This window comes from Pristis pectinata, chromosome 35 (genome assembly GCF_009764475.1).
Source record: "Pristis pectinata isolate sPriPec2 chromosome 35, sPriPec2.1.pri, whole genome shotgun sequence".
In the NCBI taxonomy this organism is placed as follows: Eukaryota; Metazoa; Chordata; class Chondrichthyes; order Rhinopristiformes; family Pristidae; genus Pristis; species Pristis pectinata.
Window position 1 is genome coordinate 1139735 of NC_067439.1, and position 21369 is coordinate 1161103.

A 21369-nucleotide genomic window follows, 5' to 3' on the forward strand; every position below is an offset into this window, starting at 1 on the left:
GTTTACAGTCTCACCCTTTCCCCATCTCTGCAATCCCACCACACACTTCTCCTCCCCTACCCCCACCCCCACCCCCAAACTCAGCTCTTGGTCATAGCCAGCTGTGATGGCTTCACCATTGGCAGCTGTGCCTTCGTCTGAGATTCCCGAGTGTTGGAGTTTGCTCCTGAAACCTCTCCTGGTCTTTTCTTCCCACCCCCCAGTAAAACCTGCCTCTTTGACCACACTGTCCAACCACCCCCTCATATGGCTTTGTGTCAACATTATATGATGATACTGTGCTGCTCTACTGAAGCAGTGCTCTAACTAGCTGGAGGCTAATTAATAGCCTGGTTCAGCTGAGTTAACTGTGCAGGTAACCAGACCTTGAACTAGGAGTCTCACCAGGAGAAGATAAGATCAGACCTTTAGATACAGAACCATCTCCCAACTTTGCACCCAGTGTAAAATTCTCAATCTTGTGTGTAAATCTCTTCCTGCAACAGGTTACTACAAAATACTCCCGGTGTAGGTTAGTGACACAGTCACAGGAGAGTTGATGGATGTGAGAATAAGTTGCAGTGGTACAAGGAAATGAGGGAGGGGATGGGACAGGACTATGGGATCACTTCCCTGGGCATTGGCATGGATTCAATGGGCTGAATGGCTCCATTCTGTGTCATAAAAAGGAAGTTTCAGTCCTGCCTTAACCTTGTAATGTTGGGGAGTGGAAGATGCTTTCTTGGTCTTGCTGTTAGCACCAGAGTGAGGTTACATCTCCAGCCCTCCTTTGAACACTCTGAACATCCCCGTGCATTTTCTTCCACTTGTGGAGACCATGGCTCATTCTTCCAGGAACCAGCCCCTCCCACTTTAGACTCCTCCTTAAAGCTTGTATCTTCTGTTACTTAATGCCTCTTTCTTGGGTTTGCAATCTATTGTCTTCTGAGCACTGCAACAGTTTCTGAATGTAATTTGTTGCCACTTTGTCTGTTTTTGATAAACTGGAATGGGAAGCTTGAGTTTTATCTCCTGAGATCATTGGGAGAGGGAAGAGCTGTCTACCAGTTCATTTTCTGGTGACCTGCTGACAGTGGTTCTGAGATACTGGTGATGACATCATAAACTCCTGGGGTCACAATGAGGAAATGAGCCTTTGGCCCATCACTCCAATGCTACCTATCAAGTGCCTATTCACACTTGTCCCATTTACCAACACTCGGTCCGTAGCGTTCACTGCCATGGAGATTCATCTAGATATTACTTAGATGTAATGAGAATTTTTGCCTCCACCAAATAAGGGTTCCTTATCAAGTGGTCTGTTCTGAAGCCAACTCGCTCATGGAGCAGCATCATACAGAAATAGTAGTAGTGGCCACTTGGACAGGTACTGAGATAGGAAAGGTTCAGAGGGATATGGGCCAAATGCAAACAAATGGCATGAGCTTAGATGGGAATCTTGGTTGGCATAGACTAGTTGGACCGAAGGGCTGGTTTCTGTGCTGTATGACTCTGACTCTGTGCTGAGCTCTGCACTGAGTGTAGTGAGCTGTTAAACACTCCTTGTACTTCATGCAATGAGATCACAGCCTGCAAATCACTTCCAGGTATGTGTTTATCTCGATGTGATAAAACCCAGGCCCATCTGGTGTGTGTATGCACAGGTGAAGAGAGAAACCTCCCTCTGCCGGTGTGCAGTTACTATTAATTACTTCTGTCTGGATGCAATGCTTTGCACAAATTTAATATGCTGAAGAGTTCAAGAGATGAATTTATCCATCTCACGCTTTAAAAAAAAACTTTTAATAATGCAAACACTAATTAATAATTAAAAACAGCAAAGAAAAAATATTCACCAAAGCAGTGAACTGCTTCATGTAGAATTCCCTGGAGGGCGTGATTAACATTTTCAGTGACAAGGAGAGAGAAATCACAGAAGCTGAAGCTAAGAGGATGGTAATAAATGGCCCCGGCAGTAAAATAGGTCTTCCTAATATTGACAGTTGGAGGACAGTGTCCTGATCTGTTTGTCCACACGGTCACTTGATGGTGGATGAAGATGCAGCACTAGAGAGCTTTTAATAACGTTCTCATCAACCCTGTCCCTTTTCAGTTTGTTTTCCTTGTTTCCACAGAGGTGCACGGGGAGAGGTAGGTAACGAGTTACAATCAGGGTTATAGGATGGAGAGTGAACCAGGGAAGTGACTGCAAGCAGGGATCTGGTGCAGGGATGGGCAATCAGTGGCAGAGAATGGGATCAGAATGTGGAGAGATTGGAATAAGCTGAGAAGGGGGGAGGAGGATCAGGAAAGTTCTGATCTAGAGCACCACTCAGTAGATCAGGCAGCATCTGTGGAGGGAAATATGCAGTCAATGTTTTGGGTCAGTCCAAATGAAGGGTCACGACCAAAAGGTCAACTGTCTATTTCCCTCCACAACTGCTACTTGATGCATTGACTTCCTCCATCTCGTGTATTGCTTCAAATTCCAGTATCTGCAGTCTCTTGTGTCTCCAAGTTCTGATGATTGCCTTGGTGATAATGAAAGCTCATTACTCTGTCTCTCCAGGTCAAGGGGAATTTTGCTTTTAATATGAGGCTTATTTAACATCTGGCTTCATCGTGTGAAACTGAGATTTTCCCTACCATTGCCCTCCACAATCCACCTCTAATGCCCGTCACCCCTCCCTGGAAGGTGCCCAGCTGGGGGTTCAGGTGTTCTCAAAGGGAGTGTGCAGAGTTGCAGAATTTCTCAGTGCCCGTGAGAGAGCAGGGTTCCTCCCTACCTGCATTGTGGCTCACTCCCAGCTTTGGGCCAGCAAGTTGCGCCCCAAGTCCCAATCCCAGGACAAACTCGTGTCTAAGCTGAAGATCCCGCATGGGACACCCAAAGTCCCCTCCTTCAGGTGAGATATTAAACTGAAGCTCCTCCTGTCCACATGTCAATCCAAGATCTCTTGTCAATATTTCAAAGGAAGGCAGAGGTGTTCTCTCTGGTTCTGGTTCTCCCTCCATGGATTAGCTGGTCTCTGTTGTGTAGTTGCTATGTACAGTTTGACTCTTATATTAGGGGCAATGATCAACTTATGCAGAGTACATTTGGATATTAAAAGGTTCCAAGAAAATGCAGATCCATCCCTTTCTGTTGGAGAGGGAGCAGTGGCGAACCACAGCTCAGGCAGTACGCCCCTCCCAAAGGCACTGTGAAGGTGGCAGAGGGCAGGAACACAGCCAACAATGATGTTATAGTATCAGCAGGGTACCTCCACTGCCAAAGTCTTTTCCCTTTATACAGATTTGTCAACATAGAGTAACAGCATGGAAACAGGCCCTTCAGCCCAACTCATCCATGCTGACCATGATGCCCACCATTTTAGATTTCATTTGGACCACATCTCTCCAAACCCCTCCTATCATGTACATATCCAAATGTCTTTTGAATGTTGTTATTGTACCTGCTTCAGCCACTTCCTTTGGAAGCTCATTCCATATACACACCACCCTCTGTGTGGGAAAGTTGCCCCTCAGGTTCCTTTTAAATATTTCACCTCTCACCTTAAACCTATGCCCTCTGGCTTTTAGTTCCCCTTCCCTGCAAAAAAGTGCATTTCACCCCACCTATGCCCCTATTGATTTTATACATGTCAATAAGATCACCCCTCGATCTCCTACGCTCCAAGGAATAAAGTCCTAACCTGCCCAACCTCCCCCTTCAATTCAGGCCCTCGAATCCTGGCTGCATCCTCATAAATCTTCTCTGCACTCTTTTCAGTTTAATGGCATCTTTTCCATTTTCTCAAACTTTCTCACCCCTTTGCTGCATCTGACCTCCAACAGGCCTGCTGCTGGAGTGGAGCTAATCTACAGGAGTAACGGGAAACTGTTCAACCTGCCCCACCTACACTCCAGAACCAAGGTCACCCCAACCTCTCCTGTCCGATGACACTTTTCCCATTGTTGTGTAACATGTTCACCTTTAAGCACAGCAAACACAATCAAAATTAAAATAATACTCAAATGATGGCACAGGTTTTTAATATAAAAACGTGTTCATCAACAGGATCTTTAAAAACATCATGGGTGGAACAACTTTTTACTATATAGATATATAAATGTCAAATACAGATACATATATCTATATAAATATCTCCATCAAGATACCTTTATAGATATAGTGTAATACACTTACACAGAAATTTATCCAGGCCAGCCAGATACAACAAATATCAAACATGAAATAATTAGTAATTGGAAAGCAGTCCAGCATTGTCTAAATCTTCGATCCCATTTCTTTCCACGTTTATGCTTATACACTTTTAGTTTCTAGTTTTAATAAATATCAAAGCCTTGCCTTCTTCTGAAATGAGTGTAAATGGTGGCACTTCATCCAGATGTTGATCCTGCCAGGTGTGAAATGACGTGCTCAGAATTCACCACTAATTGACGCCAATCGTCTTGGATTGCAAACACGCAATGCTGGAGGGAGTGATGAAATTAAGAAAGAACGTAACACATCTAATTCCTTCCGTGGGGTGTTGAGGATCCCTGCTTGTCCCCGGTGTTGGCACCAGTCATCCTTCCCTTGCCAAGGTCCAGTGCTGTGGTGGTTTAAGGCATTGCCAAGTGTGCAAAGGGACACATCACGGACTTTCCTGCCCACTTCCTCCCTCCAAAGATTACCTCTGTGCAAGTGCTAGCCCTGCATTAATGATGGGTGCTCTGATGCTGTCCTACGAGCGACCCTCAGCTCACACTGTGCTCTCCAGCATCCATTCTGTGCTGCCATATGTTGTTCTCTTGCTCTCCAGAGCAAAGTCATCAGAGTTCAAATTCTGCCCACTGCCGGTCAGATTTGCCTTAGTCCGTGCTCTCCTTGGGTAACTGTGGCTCTGGAACAGAGAATAGTCTCCATCAAACGAGTGTCTATGCTGAGGTCTCGAGATTTCGCAGGGCAGAACAGATACATTGCTTAGTTTAGTTTGTCTGTCCCTTCGAGGCAAGTTGCCCTTGCTTGCCCTAATCAAGCAAACTGACATGCTGGAGTCAGTAGTGCTTCCTTCCGTTGGTCCCTCTTCAGAAGACAACTGAGCCTCTTTCTGGAGGTCTGTGCTTGGCTTTGTCCTCCTCTGCATGTGGGACAGAGTGTCTGTGGTCATCATGGTGGTGCTCTGGGGAATACTGCCCTTCTCCCCAGACATGTTTAATAGCACAGCCACTGAGCCTTTGGAGCATTCGCCAAAAATCTCTTGAATGCACTCACCTGATCCCTCGGCTAGTTTGGAGCTGGATCGAGTCATGCCTCCCAGCTGACTGCCATTGGTCTGAGAGCAGACGTTGCTGACCAGGGTCTTGCCCTCACCTGCGTTGTTGTACACCTTGTACCTGATCATTAGGATGATGATAAAAACCAGCACAGAGGCCACAATGATTCCCCCAATGATGATGATCATGGTCCCACCAAGGAACTGGGTGTGCACAGAATGGCACTGAGTGTACTCTTGCTCCGTGGTGAACTGGACACAGCCCACGACTCTAGTCCCAGTCATCAACGTGATCCCATCGTCGTAGACAGCCAGGATGCACAGGTCATAGTCTCGTCCCGGTGACAGGTCATTCACCAGGAAGGTTTTGCTTGTGGATGGAATCATTCTGAAAGACAGACAGTCTTCTGTTAGTAAAAGGCATCATTTGTAAAATGGAATAAACAATGGAGACATTTCCTAAATCAGCTTGAATTCAAGAGGTTATCCACAATATTAGGGTAGACAGTCAGAATCTGTTCCCCAGGGCAGAAATGTCAAACACCAGAGGACATGCTTTTAAAGTTCGAGGGGGGATGTTTAAAGGCAACGTGAGGGGCAATTTTTAATGCGGAGAGTGGTGGGTGCCTGGAATGGGTTACCAGGGGTAGTAGTGGAGGCAGGCAGTTTGGTGGCATTGAAGAGGCTTTTAGATGGACACATGAATATGGAGGGATGTGGACGATACACAGGAAGAGGACATTTAGTATAAATTGGCATCGAGATCAGCACAACATCATGGGCCGAATGGCCTGTCCAGTGTTGTACTGTACAGCACTCACTGAGGGATGGGCTGTAGGAGAACGAAGGAGTGTCATTCACCTGTTGCCAAGGTGATGCTGATAGGCCTCAACACTACCCTGGACTAGCAGAGGGCAGAACAACCGGTCTTCACCACTGATGATCCCAGCACAGCATTCACCATGGACACAAACTTGACAGTGCATTCCCCTGAAAGCCCCCTCTCAAAACTTCTGCTGAATGGGACAGTGCATGGTTCTTGTGTGTCTCCAGGCCCAGTGTTCAGTGGGACAAGACCCTTTACCAGAGCCAGTCAATCACATTGCTCACTCAACACTCACCATGCCTCCCGTACATTTATTAAACATGAAGCAGTGACTATCAACAATTTACAACAGTAAGATCCAGTAAATTCCCACACCTGGTTGGGAGTTGATGAGCGTGTGAGTTAAAATAATTTATGGGGAAATAAATGGGGGAATGAGACTCATGGGAATGCTCTGAGGGCTAGAGTGGGCTTAATGGGCTGAATGGCCTCCTTCCCACTTGTAAGAAAATGTGGGTTGAATTGAACTCACTGCTGAACGCCAGAGCACACAGGATCAGATTCCTGGCCTCACCCCTTCCCCTTCTCCCTTTTATTTAGACCAAGGGGATGAGGCCATTTATTCCCCATCCCCGGAGCCCCTCGGGAAGGTGGCAACGTGCTAGCCTCTTCCACCTGTCTGTTCTGTCGGACCATTTCAGTTGAGAGTCAACCTCTTCGTTGTGGGTCAGTATTCGCAGTCCTGCCAGATTGGGTAAGGAAAGCAGAGTGCCTTTCAGCAGTTTGATGCTCACAGTTACTGAAGGTGCGGCATTTGAATGAGTGCTGGGGACAAAAATGATAAATGTTGGAGGAGAGGAGAGTGGAAGTAGCAACAGAGGCTGGGAGGTGGTAGGTCCACCTTCCTCTCCTATCAGACTCCATCATCTGCAGCCCTCTTATCACCTCCCAGTCTCCCCCCCTCCATCTACCTATCACCCCTCCATCTACCTATCACCCCTCCATCTACCTATCACCCCTCCTCATTTGAATCCACCTGTCACCTGCCAGCTTTTGCCCCGCACCACCCCACCCCACCCCACCCCACCACCCATCTCCCCTCTACCTCTCAGTCCAGATGAAGGGTCTCGACCTGAAGCGCTGACTGACCATTTCCCTCCACAGATTGCGGCTGACCTGCTGAGGCCCTTCAACATGCTGTTGGTCAACAGGTTCCTGCGCCTGTTATTGCAATGTTCACTTATGCTGAGTGCTGCCTTGAGGCAGAGAGTGTACAAAGTATTGGCGTGCTAATGGAAGTGGGATGTGCAGTGGTTGGAAAGGCTCAGAGAATTATTCAGAACTGATGAATCGACACAAAAAGATTTACCAGAATAATAAGTGAATCTTCTGCTCCACAGCTCCTGACATTTATGACTGGTTTGCTCTCATAAAGGCAAGGAATGGTAGTGCTGGGGATTGGAACAGCTTTCAGATCCAGTGTCAGCATTAAACTCTCCCAGGGCAGGGAAAGCATGGGTTAGACACAGAGTAAAGCTCCCTCTAACTGTCCCACCAGATAGTCCCAGGGCAGGTTATATACAGTGTAAAGCTCCCTCTACACTGTCCTATTACACACTGCCAGGGCAGGGACTGTACAGGTTAGATTCAGAGTAAACCTCCCTCTACACTGTCCCATCACCCAACCCAGGAAAGGGAGAGCACAGATTAGATATGGAGTATGCTCCCTCTACGCTGCCCTATCACACACTCCCAGGGCAGTCACAGTTGCCTGCCCCTCTTCTGGGGTTCTGTCCATGCTCGTGTGTCCCAGGAGAAGGAGCAGGTGGTATCCATTGATGCAATGAGGGTCTTCAAGGACCGGTGGGCACCACAGGGGCTCAAGTGCATTCTGGATAGATATAACTGTGTTGTAATGTGAAGCTATTGACTGTAAATAGCGTGAATCATGGAATACTGTCATATTATAACGATGTGATGTTGTAATCACTAAATAAACTTCTTTTGCAAAAGGACAAGAAAGGGCAGATTAGATACAGGACAACGTTCCCTATAAGTTATGAATTGTAGCAGTATCCTTTTGCAGGTCTGAGTCTTTTGGGAACTGGTTTGTGGGCTGCATTAACTTCATGTAGGACCAAGATGACATTTCTAAACGAGAGCCAGCAGCAGTCATAATGCAATGTATTCTGCTTCACTACACAACTGACAAATGCTCTCCTCTGTCACACTATCAAAACTGAAAATTCCAAATCATTATTTTACTCTTTGTTGCAATTACTTTTTTTTTGTTTCAAATTATGCCTGTGATGATTTTCTCCTGGGGGTTGGTATAATGGCCAGAGGCAGCTCTGTACTCACCTGAATGAATATGCATTATGTTTGAACGTGTGAGTGTTGGCAGCCCAGCCATCTACCGAATGTGGTCCTGAACCATCTACCCAACCACCTACCCCACCACCTACACAACTACCTACCCAACCATCTACCGAACGTTCTCCTGAACTATCTACCAAACCACCCACCCAATCACCTACCCAACCATCTACCGAACGTTCTCCTGAACTATCTACCAAACCACCCACCCAATCACCTACCCAACCATCTAGTGAATCTTCTCCTGAACTTTCTACCAAACCACCTACCCAACCACTGACCCACCATCCACCCAACCACCTACCCAACCACCTACCCAACCACCTACCCAACCACCTACCTAACCACCTACCCAACCGCCTTCCCAACCGCCTTCCCAACCGCCTTCCCAACCACCTACCCAGCTACTGACCCAACCGATACAACTATCCTGCTGAAGCCCAAGTCGGTACTGACCCACTAACCACAGAGAAACTACCTTCAGGCAAGTGGTCACTGAGCTGTGACCAGGTGAGCATACCTGACTCTTCCCCTTTCAGCAGACAACAGAGAGGGAAGCGATCAAACACTGGTGGACAGGCAGTGAGGTGTCTGGTTGTAAAGGGAGTCAGACGGTCTCTGCGGGTGGATATATGTGCGCGGATATTTATTCATGGATCAGGTGATGTAGACAGCCCCTGATTTACACTGTTGTACAAGAAAGGGTAGAGCAAGCCCCCACTTTGCTTCATTCCATAAATCCCAGGCAATCCTCCGTAACTTCCGGCCTGTTCCCTGATACAGATAGGCACCATAGTCAAACAGGAATACATATTCTGAGGAGGCTATGCGAACATTCAGTACTGTCCTACACACTTACAGCCATCCATAATGACCAAAAATGGCCTGTTCCCATCTCACAGTCCATAGATCTGCAGCTCACCCAATTCCTTTGTCACTGATGAGGTCCCTGCCTCTCACACTGCCCAGATCGAGTGTTCCAGACTCCCAATGTCCCTTAACTGAAAACATTTTTCTCAACTTCTCTCTAACCCTGACACCAACCAACATCAATCTGTGCCGACTGTTACTGACCTCTCTCCTAAGAGAAACAGGACCCTTCTGATTATTCTTTTTGCACCCCTCATAATTTTATACACCTCAGCCAAATCTCACCTCAACCTCCTTGTTCCAAAGAAATCAAGCCCAGCCTTTGGCCAATAAGACATTTGACCAATAATAGACTTTATGACATAGGAGCAGAATTAGGCCATTCGGCCCACCGAGTCTGCTCCACCATTCGATCACGGCTGATTTATTTTTCCTCTCAACCCCATTCTCCTGCCTTCTCCCCATTACCTTTGATGCCCTCACTGATCAAGGACCTATCAACCTCGGCTTTAAATACACCCAGTGACTTGGCCTCCACAGCCGTCTGTAGCAATTAATTCCACAGATTCACCACCCTCTGGCTGAAGAAATTCCTCCTCATCTCTGTTCTAAAGGGACGTCCTTCTATCCTGAGGCTGTGCCCTCTGGTCCTAGACTCTCCCACTACTGGAAACATCCTCTCCACATCCACTCTGTCCAGGCCTTTCAATATTTGGTAGGTTTCAATGAGATCCCCCTCATCCTTCTAAACTCGAGTGAGTACAGGTCCAGACGCTCCTCATACATTAACCCTTTCATTCCTGGGATCACTCTCGTAAACCTCCTCTGGACCCTCTCCAATGCCAGCACATCCTTCCTTAGATATGGGGCCCAAAACTGCTCACAATACTCCAGATGTGTTCTGACCAATGCCTTATAAAGAGTCAGCATTACATACTTGCTTTTATATTCTAGTTCTCTTGGAATGAATGCTAACATTGCATTTGCCTTCCTTACTACCGACTCAACCTGCAAGTTAACCTTTGGGGAAGCCTGCACCAGGACTCCCAAGTCCCTTTGCACCTTCAATTTCAAGAGATGGGCACAAGATTCCAGTAAGAACTACCATGGGTGGGGGCCAGGTCAATGGATTCTGGATTCTGATCTTTTATCTAAGGATGATGCAGACTCCAAAAACACATTGATAGATGGTGCCAATGGGTAGGCAATATAGATGCTGTAAGTAGATTGTGCCATTAAGTATGATGCATTAATTTACAGCTGACACCCTCTTTGGTCTGCGGGTAGTCCAATCAGCTTGAAGGACACTTGCAAACATTTATTGGGAGTTCTGTTGTGGAACGATGCCATGGGATCTTCCCCACCCACAAGAACAAGTCGATGGTAGCTGATTAGAAGAGATCTCTTGGTGCAGTGCTTCACCTGGTGAATGTGAAAAAGTGCAGTGATGTTGTTCCAAAAAGAGCTGGTCACTTTCTCATCCATCGGCTAACACTGAGCCCTCTTTCAGTGACCAAAATAGTCCATATCATTTCTGAGGACTCAAACTCCCTCACCACTGTCATTCCAACTGCACCCAGTGTTGGACTCCCCATGGAAGGTGGTGATGGAAGCCATCTCCCTGCAGTTTGCCAGGATGTCGGGTGGGAAACCCGCGCTGAGCCCTCAAACACAAAGTTATTCTTCTCAATGGAGATCAGCTCACCGAGAATCGGATCACTTGCAGTTAATTTATACAATTTTACTTTAATTGATATGCATTTAATTGACTGAAATATATTTAAATGTTTTGGATTTAGTGCCTTCTAGTGCTTTAGGTGCTTTAATTATTTTCAATTTTTTAAACATTTTACCATTTTTAACCATTTCCACCATCATGAAGTGCTTTGAGAGGCTGGTCAGGGCTCGCATCAACTCCAGCCTACCAGACAACCTGGACCCATTGCAATTCACCTATCGGCGAAACAGGTCTACAGCGGATGCCATCTCCCTGGCCCTACACTCAGCTCTGGAGCATCTGGACAGTAAAGACACATACATTAGACCATTGTTTATTGACTACAGCTCTGCCTTCAATACAATAATTCCAAGCAAGCTTGTCACCAAACTCCAAGATCTAGGACTCAACACCTCCCTCTGTAACTGGACCCTTGACTTTCTAACACAGAGACCGCGATCAGTGAGGATAGGCAGCAACACCTCCAGCACAATTATTCTCAACACTGGTGCCCTACAAGGCTGCATCGTCAGCCCTCTACTCTATTTCCTATACACTCACGACTGTGTGGCCAGATTCCGCTCTAACTCCATTTACAAGTTTGCAGATGATACCACCATTGTAGGCTGTATCTCAAACAGTGATGAGTTGGAGTACAGGAAGGAGATAGAGAGCTTAGTGGAATGATGTCATGACAACGACCTTTCCCTCAATGTCAACAAAACAAAAGAGCTGGTCATTGACTTCAGGAAAGGGGGCGGTGTACATGCACCTGTCTACATCAATGGTGCCGAGGTTGAGAGCTTCAAGTTGCTGGGAGTGAACATCACCAACAGCCTGTCCTGGTCAAATCACGTTGATGTCACGGCCAAGAAAGCTCACCAGCGCATCTACATCCTCAGGAAGCTAAAGAAGTTTGGTTTGTCCCCTTTGACTCTCACCAGCTTTTACCGATGCACCATAGAAAGCATCCTATTCTGGATGTGTCACGGCTTGGTACGGCAACTGCTCCGCCCAGGACTGCAAAAAGCTGCAGAGAGTTGTGGACACAGCCCAGCGCATTACGGACTCCAGCCTCCCCTCCTCGGAATCTGTCTTCACCTCTCATTGTCTTGGTGAAGCAGCCAGCATAATCAAAGACCCCACCCACCCACCCAGGACATTCTCTCTTCTCTCCTCTTCCATCGGGTAGAAGATACAGGAGCCTGAGGGCACGTACCACCAGACTTAAGGACAGCTTCTACCCCACTGTGATAAGACTATTGAATGGTTCCGTTATACAATGGGCTGGATTATGACCTCACGATCTACCTTGTTGTGACCTTGCACCTTATTGCACTGCACTTTCCCTGTAGCTGTGATACTTTACTCTGTACTGTTATTGTTTTTACCTGTACTACTTCAATGCACTCTGTACTAACTCAGTGTAAATGCACTGTGTAATGAATGGACCTGTACGATCAGTTTGTAAGACAAGCTTTTCACTGTACCTCGGTACAAGTGACAATAATAAACCAATACCGATACCAATACCTAATACTACTATTATTTTTAAACGCTGTTTTCATTGTTTTTGAATGTTTGGGGATGTCACAGTTGCAAGCACCCAATCTCTTGGCTAGTTTCAATAGCTGGGATAGCTGGGGCTAGGGCTGGACCAGCTGTCGACACACACACAAGGTTAGGTTTATCAGGGAGAAGCCCCCACAGACAATCAAGAGTCTGCTTCAGGGATCAGTGAGGGTGGGCAGTGGTGAGTCCGAGCACCTCGCTCTCACTGAGACATCCTGATGCCCCACAGCTTCCCATATGAAGAGACCAGCCCCAAGCGGTGGCTGAAACTGTAGACTCAGATTAACCCCACGTGTCAAAGTCCAGCATCTCTCCCACCTCAGTCCCGCTAAACCCAGCTGTTCTCCACCCTCATGTGGTTAACATGGCAATGGAAATCAATAGCCAATACTTTGGGAAAGTCCGTCTGCTTCCTGGGATATTACCCTGGATCCCCAATACATAAAACACTTCCGGTGTATGGTATTAGAGTAATACAACAGGTAAACAGGCCCTTCGGCCCAAATGGTCCATGCCAACCAAAATGTCCATCTAACCCATTTTCCTGCATTTGGCCCATATCCCTCTAATACTTTCCTATCCTTGTACCTGTCCAAGTGTCTTTTAAATGTTGTTAATGTATCTACCTCTACCACTTCCTCTGGCAGCTCGTTCCATATACTGACCAACCCCAGGTGAAAACCTTACCCCTCAGATTTCTATTAGACCTCCCCTCTCAGTTTAAATCTATACCCTCTAGTTCTTCTTTCCCCAACCCTGCGAAAACGTGTGCATTCACGTGTGCTATCTAGGCCCCTCATGACTTTTAACTCATCAGTGTTAATTTTCGCTATTCAAAATGTGCTTTTTAAATTGTTCAGAATTGTCATGACGATTGACACATTCTGTGGCTGTGTGAAATGTGTCACATTTGGATCCGTGAGCTTAACCCCTTGTTCCAGTTCACCGTTAGTCCGAGAGCCATTCCAAAAGGCACACACCAGAGTGAGGAACTAGCACAGGTGGACACCTGCTGTAGGACAAGTCAAGGAAGCAAATGAGGCAGCGAGACAGGTGCAAAATGGATTGATTTTCCTCCTGTTAGTTACTGGGTGTTAGAATCACGGGAGGCCTCTGCACCCTCTGCTCTTGAGAAACGAAAATATAAAAGCGATAATGGAGCAACAACAGGGTGGTTACAGCAGGCTGTGTGGTTGTAGCCGGCTGTGTGGTTACAGCTGGCTCTGTGGTTACAGGCGGCTCTGTGGTTACAGGCGGCTGTGTGGTTGGAGCCGGCTGTTTGGTTACAGCTGGCTCTGTGGTTACAGGCGGCTGTGTGGTTACAGGTGGCTGTGTGGTTGTAGCCAGCTGTGTGGTTACAGCTGGCTCTGTGGTTACAGGCGGCTCTGTGGTTACAGGCGGCTGTGTGGTTGGAGCCGGTTGTTTGGTTACAGCTGGCTCAGTGGTTACAGCCGGCTGTGTGGTTGTAGGCGGCTGTGTGGTTACAGCTGGCTCTGTGGTTACAGGCGGCTGTGTGGTTACAGCTGGCTCTGTGGTTACAGGCGGCTGTGTGGTTACAGCTGGCTCTGTGGTTACAGGCGGCTGTGTGGTTACAGGCGGCTGTGTGGTTGGAGCCAGCTGTGTGTTATAGCCGGCTATGTGGTAACAGCCAGCTCTGTGGTTACAGGCAGCTGTGTGATAGGAGCTGGCAGTGTGGTTACAGCCAGCTGTGTGGTTAGAAACATAGAAAGCCTACAGCACAATTCAGGCCTTTCGGCCCACAAAGCTGTGCTGAACATGTCCCTACCTTAGAAATTACTAGGCTTACCCATAGCCCTCTATTCTTCTCAGCTCCATGTACCTGTCTAACAGTCTCTTAAAAGACCTTATAGTATCCACCTCCACCACCGTTTCCGGCAGCCCGTTCCACGCACTCACCACTCTCTGAGTAAAAAAATTACCCCTGACATCTCTGTACCTACTCCCCAGCGCCTTAAACCTGTGTCCTCTTGTGGCCACCATTTCAGCCGTGGGGAAAAGCCTCTGTCTATCTACCCGATCAATACCTCTCATCATCTTTCAGGTCCCCCCTCATCCTCCGTCGCTCCAAGGAGAAAAGGCCGAGTTCACTCAACCTGCTTTCATAAGGCATGCTCCCCAATCCAGGCAGCATCCTTGTAAATCTCCTCTGCACCCTTTCTATGGCTTCCACATCCTTCCTGTAGTGAGGTGACCAGAACTGAGCACAGTACTCCAAGTGGGGTCTGACCAGGATCCTATATAGCTGCAACAATACCTCTCGGATCCTAAATTAAATTCCCCGATTGATGAAGGACAATACACCGTATGCCTTCTTAACCACAGAGTCGACCTGTGCAGCTGCTTTAAGCGTCCTATGGACTCGGACCCCAAGATCCCTTTGATCCTCCACACTGTCAAGAGTCCTACCATTAATGCTATACTCTGCCACCATATTTGACCTACTAAAATGAACCACTTCACATTTATCTGGGTTGAACTGCATCTGCCACTTCTAAGCCCAACTTTGCATCCTATCTATATACCGCTGTAACCCCTGACAGCCCTCTATACTATCCACTACACATCCAACCTTTCTGTCATCTGCAAACTTACTAATCCACCCCTCCACTTCGCCATCCAGGTCGTTTATAAAAATCACAAAGGTTCCCAGGACAGATCCCTGAGGTACACCACTGGTCACCAAATACGACCCTTCAACAACCACTTTGCCTACTGTGGGCCAGCCAGTTCTGGATCCACATTGCAATGTCCCCTTGGATCCCATGCCTCCTTACTTTCTCAATAAGCCTTGTGTGGGGTACCTTATCAAATGTCTTGCTGAAATCCATATACACTACATCTACTACTCTTCCTTCATCGATGTGTTTAGTCATATCCTCGAAAAATTCAATCAGGCTCATAAGGCAGGACCAGACCTTGACAAAGCCATGCTGACTATTCCTAATCATATTATACCTCTTCAAATGTTCATAAATCCTGCCTCTCAGGATCTTCTCCATCAGTTTACCAACCACTGAGGTAAGACTCACTGGTCTATAATTCCCTAAGCTATCTCTACTCCCTTTCTTGAATAAGAGAACAACATCCGCAACCCTCCAATCTTCTGGGACCTCTCCCCTCTCCATCGATGATGCAAAGATCATCGCCAGAGGCTCCGCAATCTCCTCCCTCGCCTCCCACAGCAGCCTGGGGTACATCTCATCCAGTCCCGGCAACTTATCCAACTTGATACTTTCCAAAAGTTCTAGCACCTCCTCTTTCCTAATACCTACATGCTCAAGCTTTTCAGCCTGCTGCAAATCCTCACTACAATCACCCAGATCTTTTTCCATAGTGAATACCGATGTAAAGTATTCATTAAGTACTTCCGCTATTTCTTCCGGATCCATACACACTTTCCCACTGCTGCACTTGATAGGCCCTATTCTTTTGCATCTTATTCTCTTGCTCTTCACATACGTGTAGAATGCCTTAGGGTTTTCCCTAATCCTGCCCACCAAGGCCTTCTCATGGCCCCTTCTGGCTCTCCTAATCTCCTTTTTAAGCTCCTTCCTGTTATCCTTATACTCTTCCAGATCTCCAACATTACCTAGCTCTCTTTACCTTTTGTAAGCTTTTCTTTTCCTTTTGACTAGATTTATTATAGCCTTCGTACACCACGGTTCCTGTATCCTCTCGTGACTCCCCTGTCTCATTGGAACATGCCTGTGCAGAGCTCCACACAAATATCCCCTGAATATTTGCCACATTTCTTCCGTACTTTTCCCTGAGAACATCTGTTTCCAATTTAAGCTTCCAATTTCCTGCCTGAGAGCCTCATAATTCCCTTTACTCCAAGTAAACACCTTTCTAGTCTCTATTCCTATCTCTCTCCAATGCTATCGTAAAGGAGATAGAATTATGATCACTATCCCCAAAATGCTCTCCCACTGAGAGATCTGACACCTGACCAGGTCCATTTCCCAATACCAAATCACAGCTGGCTCTGTGATTACAGGTGGCTGTGTGGTTACAGCCAGCTGTGTGGTTGTACCTGGCTGTGCGATTACAGCTGGCTGTGAAGGAACTTCACAATTAACTCTTGTCTCTCTAATCTAGCCACTCCACTGACACAACACTCAGGACAGATATTAGCACTGTTCCTCATTTACATATAACAGAACATAGAACAGCACAGGACAGGACCTTCAGCCCACAATGTTGTGCCGAAATAATTAAACAAATGACACCTAATCCCTTCTGCCTGCACAATGTCCATATCCCTCCATTCTCTGCACACCCATGTGCCTCTCTAAGAGCCTCTGAAGCACCTCTTATCATACCTGCCTCCACCCCCACCCCTGGCAGCACATTCCAGGCATCCATCGCGCTCTGTGTAAAAAACTTGTCCCCGCACATCTCCTTTGAACTTACCCCCTCTCACCTTAAATGCACACCCTCTGGACATTTCAACCCTGGGAAAAAAGATAATAATGGAGCAAAGGCCAGAGGAGGAAAACTGAACTGTGGGAATAGAAAATCTCATTCCCTTCTGCACCTTCTCCATTTCTGGGCAATTATCTATGGAACTTCCCTGAGGGATCCCTTTGTCCTGTGGCATCTTGCCCCGGATATCAGACCCCGAGGAACATTGCATCTCATCCCTTGCCCCAAAGTTATCAGTATGAGCCTTCACTCAACGTAGGGGACCTCTGAGGGACAGGGGTCACAGTGCTGGATGTTGTAACCAATGCACTTCTGACTCACCGGTTTCTGGAGAGGGACATCCATGCTGACATTATGGGTGAAGCTGAGCACACAGGTCAACAACCTCCCCTGGTACCTGCTGTTCTGGAACCACTCTGCTTGTCCCCTTCCTTGTGCCCACCTCTGTCCTCTCCCCTCTTCCTCAGTCCTGATCAGTCTGATGATTTGTTTAAACCTCAAGCAGGCAAATGTCACTGGAGCACATGGACCCATTTGGTAAAATGTTGTCCATAAATCCAGATAAGTTCATCACTTTAACAAACATTGAGCCTGTCCCACCGTTCCATACGGTCACTGCCCATCTGACTGTAATCTCAACAACACTTTCCCACTTCCCTTGGTCACTTCACCGCCTCACGTCGAAACTCTATCTACCTCAAACTGTTTACAGAATCTGCCTTCACCGCCCTTGGGAGGCGAAGTTCAAAGACTCACAACACTCTGAAAGAAAACCACTTCATCTGTCTGAAAAGTGCAAACAGTGGCCCACTGTTCTAAATTATCCCCCAAGAGGAAACATCCTCTTCACACCCACCCTGTCGACACCCGTTGGGTTCTTACAATCGTCACTGCTCATTCTTATAAACTCTAGAGAATGCGTGTCTAACCTGTCCAACCTTGTTCACAAGGCAACCTTCCCATAACAGGTGTTAATCCTGTCTACCCTATCTAGGCCTTTCATAATTAACTACTTCCAGGGCTATCCGGTCCTTAGAATCACCAATCACGGCTTTTGGGCATCCTTTAACCATGAGCTTCAGACCTGAGTGTGCGGGCAAGGTATCAGCTGTCACCTCTAACAGTGCCTCACTTCCTCAGTGTCGGCCTGGATTCCAGGTTCCAATCCCTGCACCTACACCTGCTGACTTAGGGTTAGGTCTGAACATAGAGCACAGCACAGCACAGGAACAGGCCCTTCGGCCCATGATGTCTGTGCTGGCCATGATGCCAAATTAAACTAAACCTATCTGGCCAAGATCTAAATCCCTCCGTTCCCTGTATTCATATATCTGTCTAAGTGCCTCTTAAACGGGACTATCGTATCTGCTTCCACAATCACCCCTGGCAGCCCGTTCCAGGCTCCATAAAAAATTGCCCCACATATCTCCTTTAAACTTTCACCCTCTCACATTAAAGCTATGTCCTCTAGTATTTGACATTTCCACTCTGGGGAATAGTCTCTGACTACTTACCCTATCTATGCCTTTTGTAATTTCATAAACCTCGATCAGGTCATCAACACTCCAGAAAAAACAATCCAAGATTGTCCAACCTCTCCTTGTAGCTAATACACTCTAACTCATGAATATGGAAGAGATCCAATGGTTTATTTGGCAAACAACAGGTTCCAGAGGTTAGGATATGGATTGCAACTGAAGAAATGAGTTTATAAATGGAATTGGGATAAAGCAGTAACCTTCATCCCTGAGGCAGTGGTGTTTCACAGTGACAGTCGCCTCACTGGTTGTCTGGCCTTTTTCCTGTCTATGCTTTCCAGCTGCTGGTGAGAATTGTGAGCGGGCATGTGGTGATATTCGGTGGGGACAACCACATACTCCTCAAAGGGACAACATTGATAAATATCCTTTGTCCCCAGTTCCTCAACTATCATTCAAAGAAAACATGGGTGCTCTTGAAGTGTTGGACCAACATTATCTCTGGAATTAACCAAAGTCAATGAGTTTGTCCTTATTCCTCTTCTTGGGATCATGCTGCGTACAACATACTTCCTGAATTTGCCTACTGTCAAGTGCTAACTGCTCATTGTGCAGTCCTTTAAATCCAAAGCATTGGACATCAAGGAAAATAAAAGATCATCCTTGTATCCTGTATCCTTGGAATGCCTCAAGGGGTATCAGTTAAAAATTTAAACCCTCTTATCTGGCAAGCAATTACAGCTGCCAATTCATGCACAGGGGAACCCATTTTGATAAGCCAATATGACCTGTCAGTCTATGCTGCCTGAAGGATAAGTATTGGCCAGAACACTGTGAGGTCTCCCCTGCTCTTGTTTGACTAATACCCTACTTTGTATCAACCCAAGAGGCTGGCCAAGCCCTTACTTTAAGATCTCATTTCAAAGATTGAGAGTCTGACATTGCAGCACTCCGTCAGCATCACTCTTGGAGAGTTAGTCTGGAATCTTGTGCCTGAGCATCTGGGGTGGGACTTGAACTCACCAACCTTCTGACTCTGAGGTGAGGGTGTGGCCCATTGAGGGACAGTTGACCCTTGGAAAGAAAACTGGATCCTTCCCAAGGCAGCGCTTAAGTTGCTGTTACTGTTCTCGGGTACGTCTGAAGGCAGGGTGGCTGGGTCCGTGAGGTCGGCTTACCTGTAGACCAGAGTGTTGTCAGTGGAGCTGTTGTACTGGATCTGGTACATGCGAATCCCAGGGATGGGGCGCTGCGAAGGCCACCGGATCAGGGCGGAGGTGGTGCTCAGGTCCGTCGCCACCACCTTCCTCTCCTGCGAGCTCTTGGTGTCACTGCTGTTGGAGGGAGAGCCCGATTTGGTGGAAATGGTGATGTCTGAGGATCCTGGGGCAGGCTCCTTCTGCTGGCTTGTGAAGTTGACCAGGTGAGGGAGGGGGATGATCCCGATGGTCATGTTGGTAGCCGACTCTCCCGCAGCGTTGGAAGCGATGCAGGTGAACATGCCATTGTCCTTGAGTGTGGTGATCAGAATGTCCAGGGTGCCGTTGTCGTAGATTATTGTCCTGGATGAGTTGGACACCAGCTTTCCTTCTGGTGAGCTCCAGAGAATGGAGGGATCTGGATCGCCAATGGCTTTGCATTTGAGGGTTACTCTCTGACCCTCCACCACAAAAGCCTTAGTGGACTGAAGCCGGGTTATGAGAGGAGGCTCACAGACAAAGTCCTCTTCGGAGATGGACCAGAAATACTTGCCCATCAGGTGTGGTGGTGACGCACAGGTCTCCAGGTCATCCTTCCTGGTTAGTCGCCTGAGCCAGAGAAGTTCACAGTTACAGTGGAGAGGGTTCCCCCCAAAACTGAGTGTCAGAGAGAAGTACTGAGCACCCTTGGCATTGACCAGCAGTTGAGTCCTTAAGAATAGAGGATCTGGGGGAAGTTTCTGCAACCTGTTCGATGTCATGTCCAACCGGGCCAACTTGTGCAGGACAGAGAATGTCCCCTCATCAATGTGGTCAATGAGATTGTGGTCCAAGGTGAGCGTGTTCAGGTTGACCATCTTGGCGATTGCCTCCCAGGGGAAATGCTCCAGGTTGTTGTAGGACATGTCCAGGTCTTCTAGGCAGGTGAGGAAGTCATTGAAGGAGCCCTCCGAGATATGGTGGAGCTGATTGTTGTTTAGGATCAGGTGCCGGAGGTTCACCAGACCCTTCAGATGCTCATTCACCAGCTTGGTCAGCCTGTTGCTGTCCAGATGAAGAGCGCGGAGGCCTCGAAGGTCACCGAAGGTCAGTGGCATGATCTGGCTGATGGTGTTCCTGGACAAGGTCAGGTGCACCAGACTGGTCATGTTGGCAAAGTCTCTCTTCCTGACGGTGGTGATGAAGTTATCGGTCAGTCGCAGCTCCACCGTTCTCCGGTCGATGAACGGAGGCACAAAGAGCAGCCCGGTTTTGGCACAGAGGATGGCGAGGGAAGGCGAGAGGTTTTGGCAGATGCAGCGCTTCGGGCAAAGCTGGGCCCTCACGGCCATGCTGAGCACCAGCAGGGAGAAGAGGAACCTCTCCATCGTCAGTCAGACCAGCGGCTCTGGGAAGGAAGAAAAAGGAAGCAACATTAGAAACCTCTGGAGAGAAAGACTGCCCAACACCATGAAGGTGCTCACCTTGAAGTACCCGAGTCTCTGCCACCTGACACACGATAGCTTCCTCTCAAGATACATCAGGGGGACTGACCGAATTGGTCTCTCACGACCGCCTCCTCCCACTAACCCTCTCATCAGTTCTGATTAAGTTAGTTTATTGTCACATACACCAGGGTGCAATAAAATTCCTTGTGCACATGAAC

At 47.5% G+C, this 21369-nt stretch overlaps 1 protein-coding gene across 1 annotated transcript; it reads right to left on the reverse strand.

The window, feature by feature from the left end:
* Positions 1–4194: 4194 nt before the first annotated feature.
* Positions 4195–21091, reverse strand: LOC127586414 (leucine-rich repeat and fibronectin type III domain-containing protein 1-like). The gene is made up of 2 exons (XM_052044358.1): positions 19704–21091; positions 4195–5628 (listed from the first exon to the last, which is right to left on the reverse strand). Exons 1-2 carry the CDS (start codon positions 21089–21091, stop codon positions 4728–4730), a joined length of 2289 nt encoding a protein of 762 aa, XP_051900318.1. The 3' UTR covers positions 4195–4727.
* Positions 21092–21369: the final 278 nt, after the last annotated feature.

Excerpts from the sequence above, each read along its gene's own strand:
- LOC127586414 (XM_052044358.1), bottom strand. The coding sequence starts at position 21,091 with ATGGAGAGGTTCCTCTTCTCCCTGCTGGTGCTCAGCATGGCCGTGAGG. Across the intron at positions 5,629-19,703 it reads GACAACACTCTGGTCTACAG|AATGATTCCATCCACAAGCA; the intron begins GTAAGCCGACCT and ends TCTGTCTTTCAG.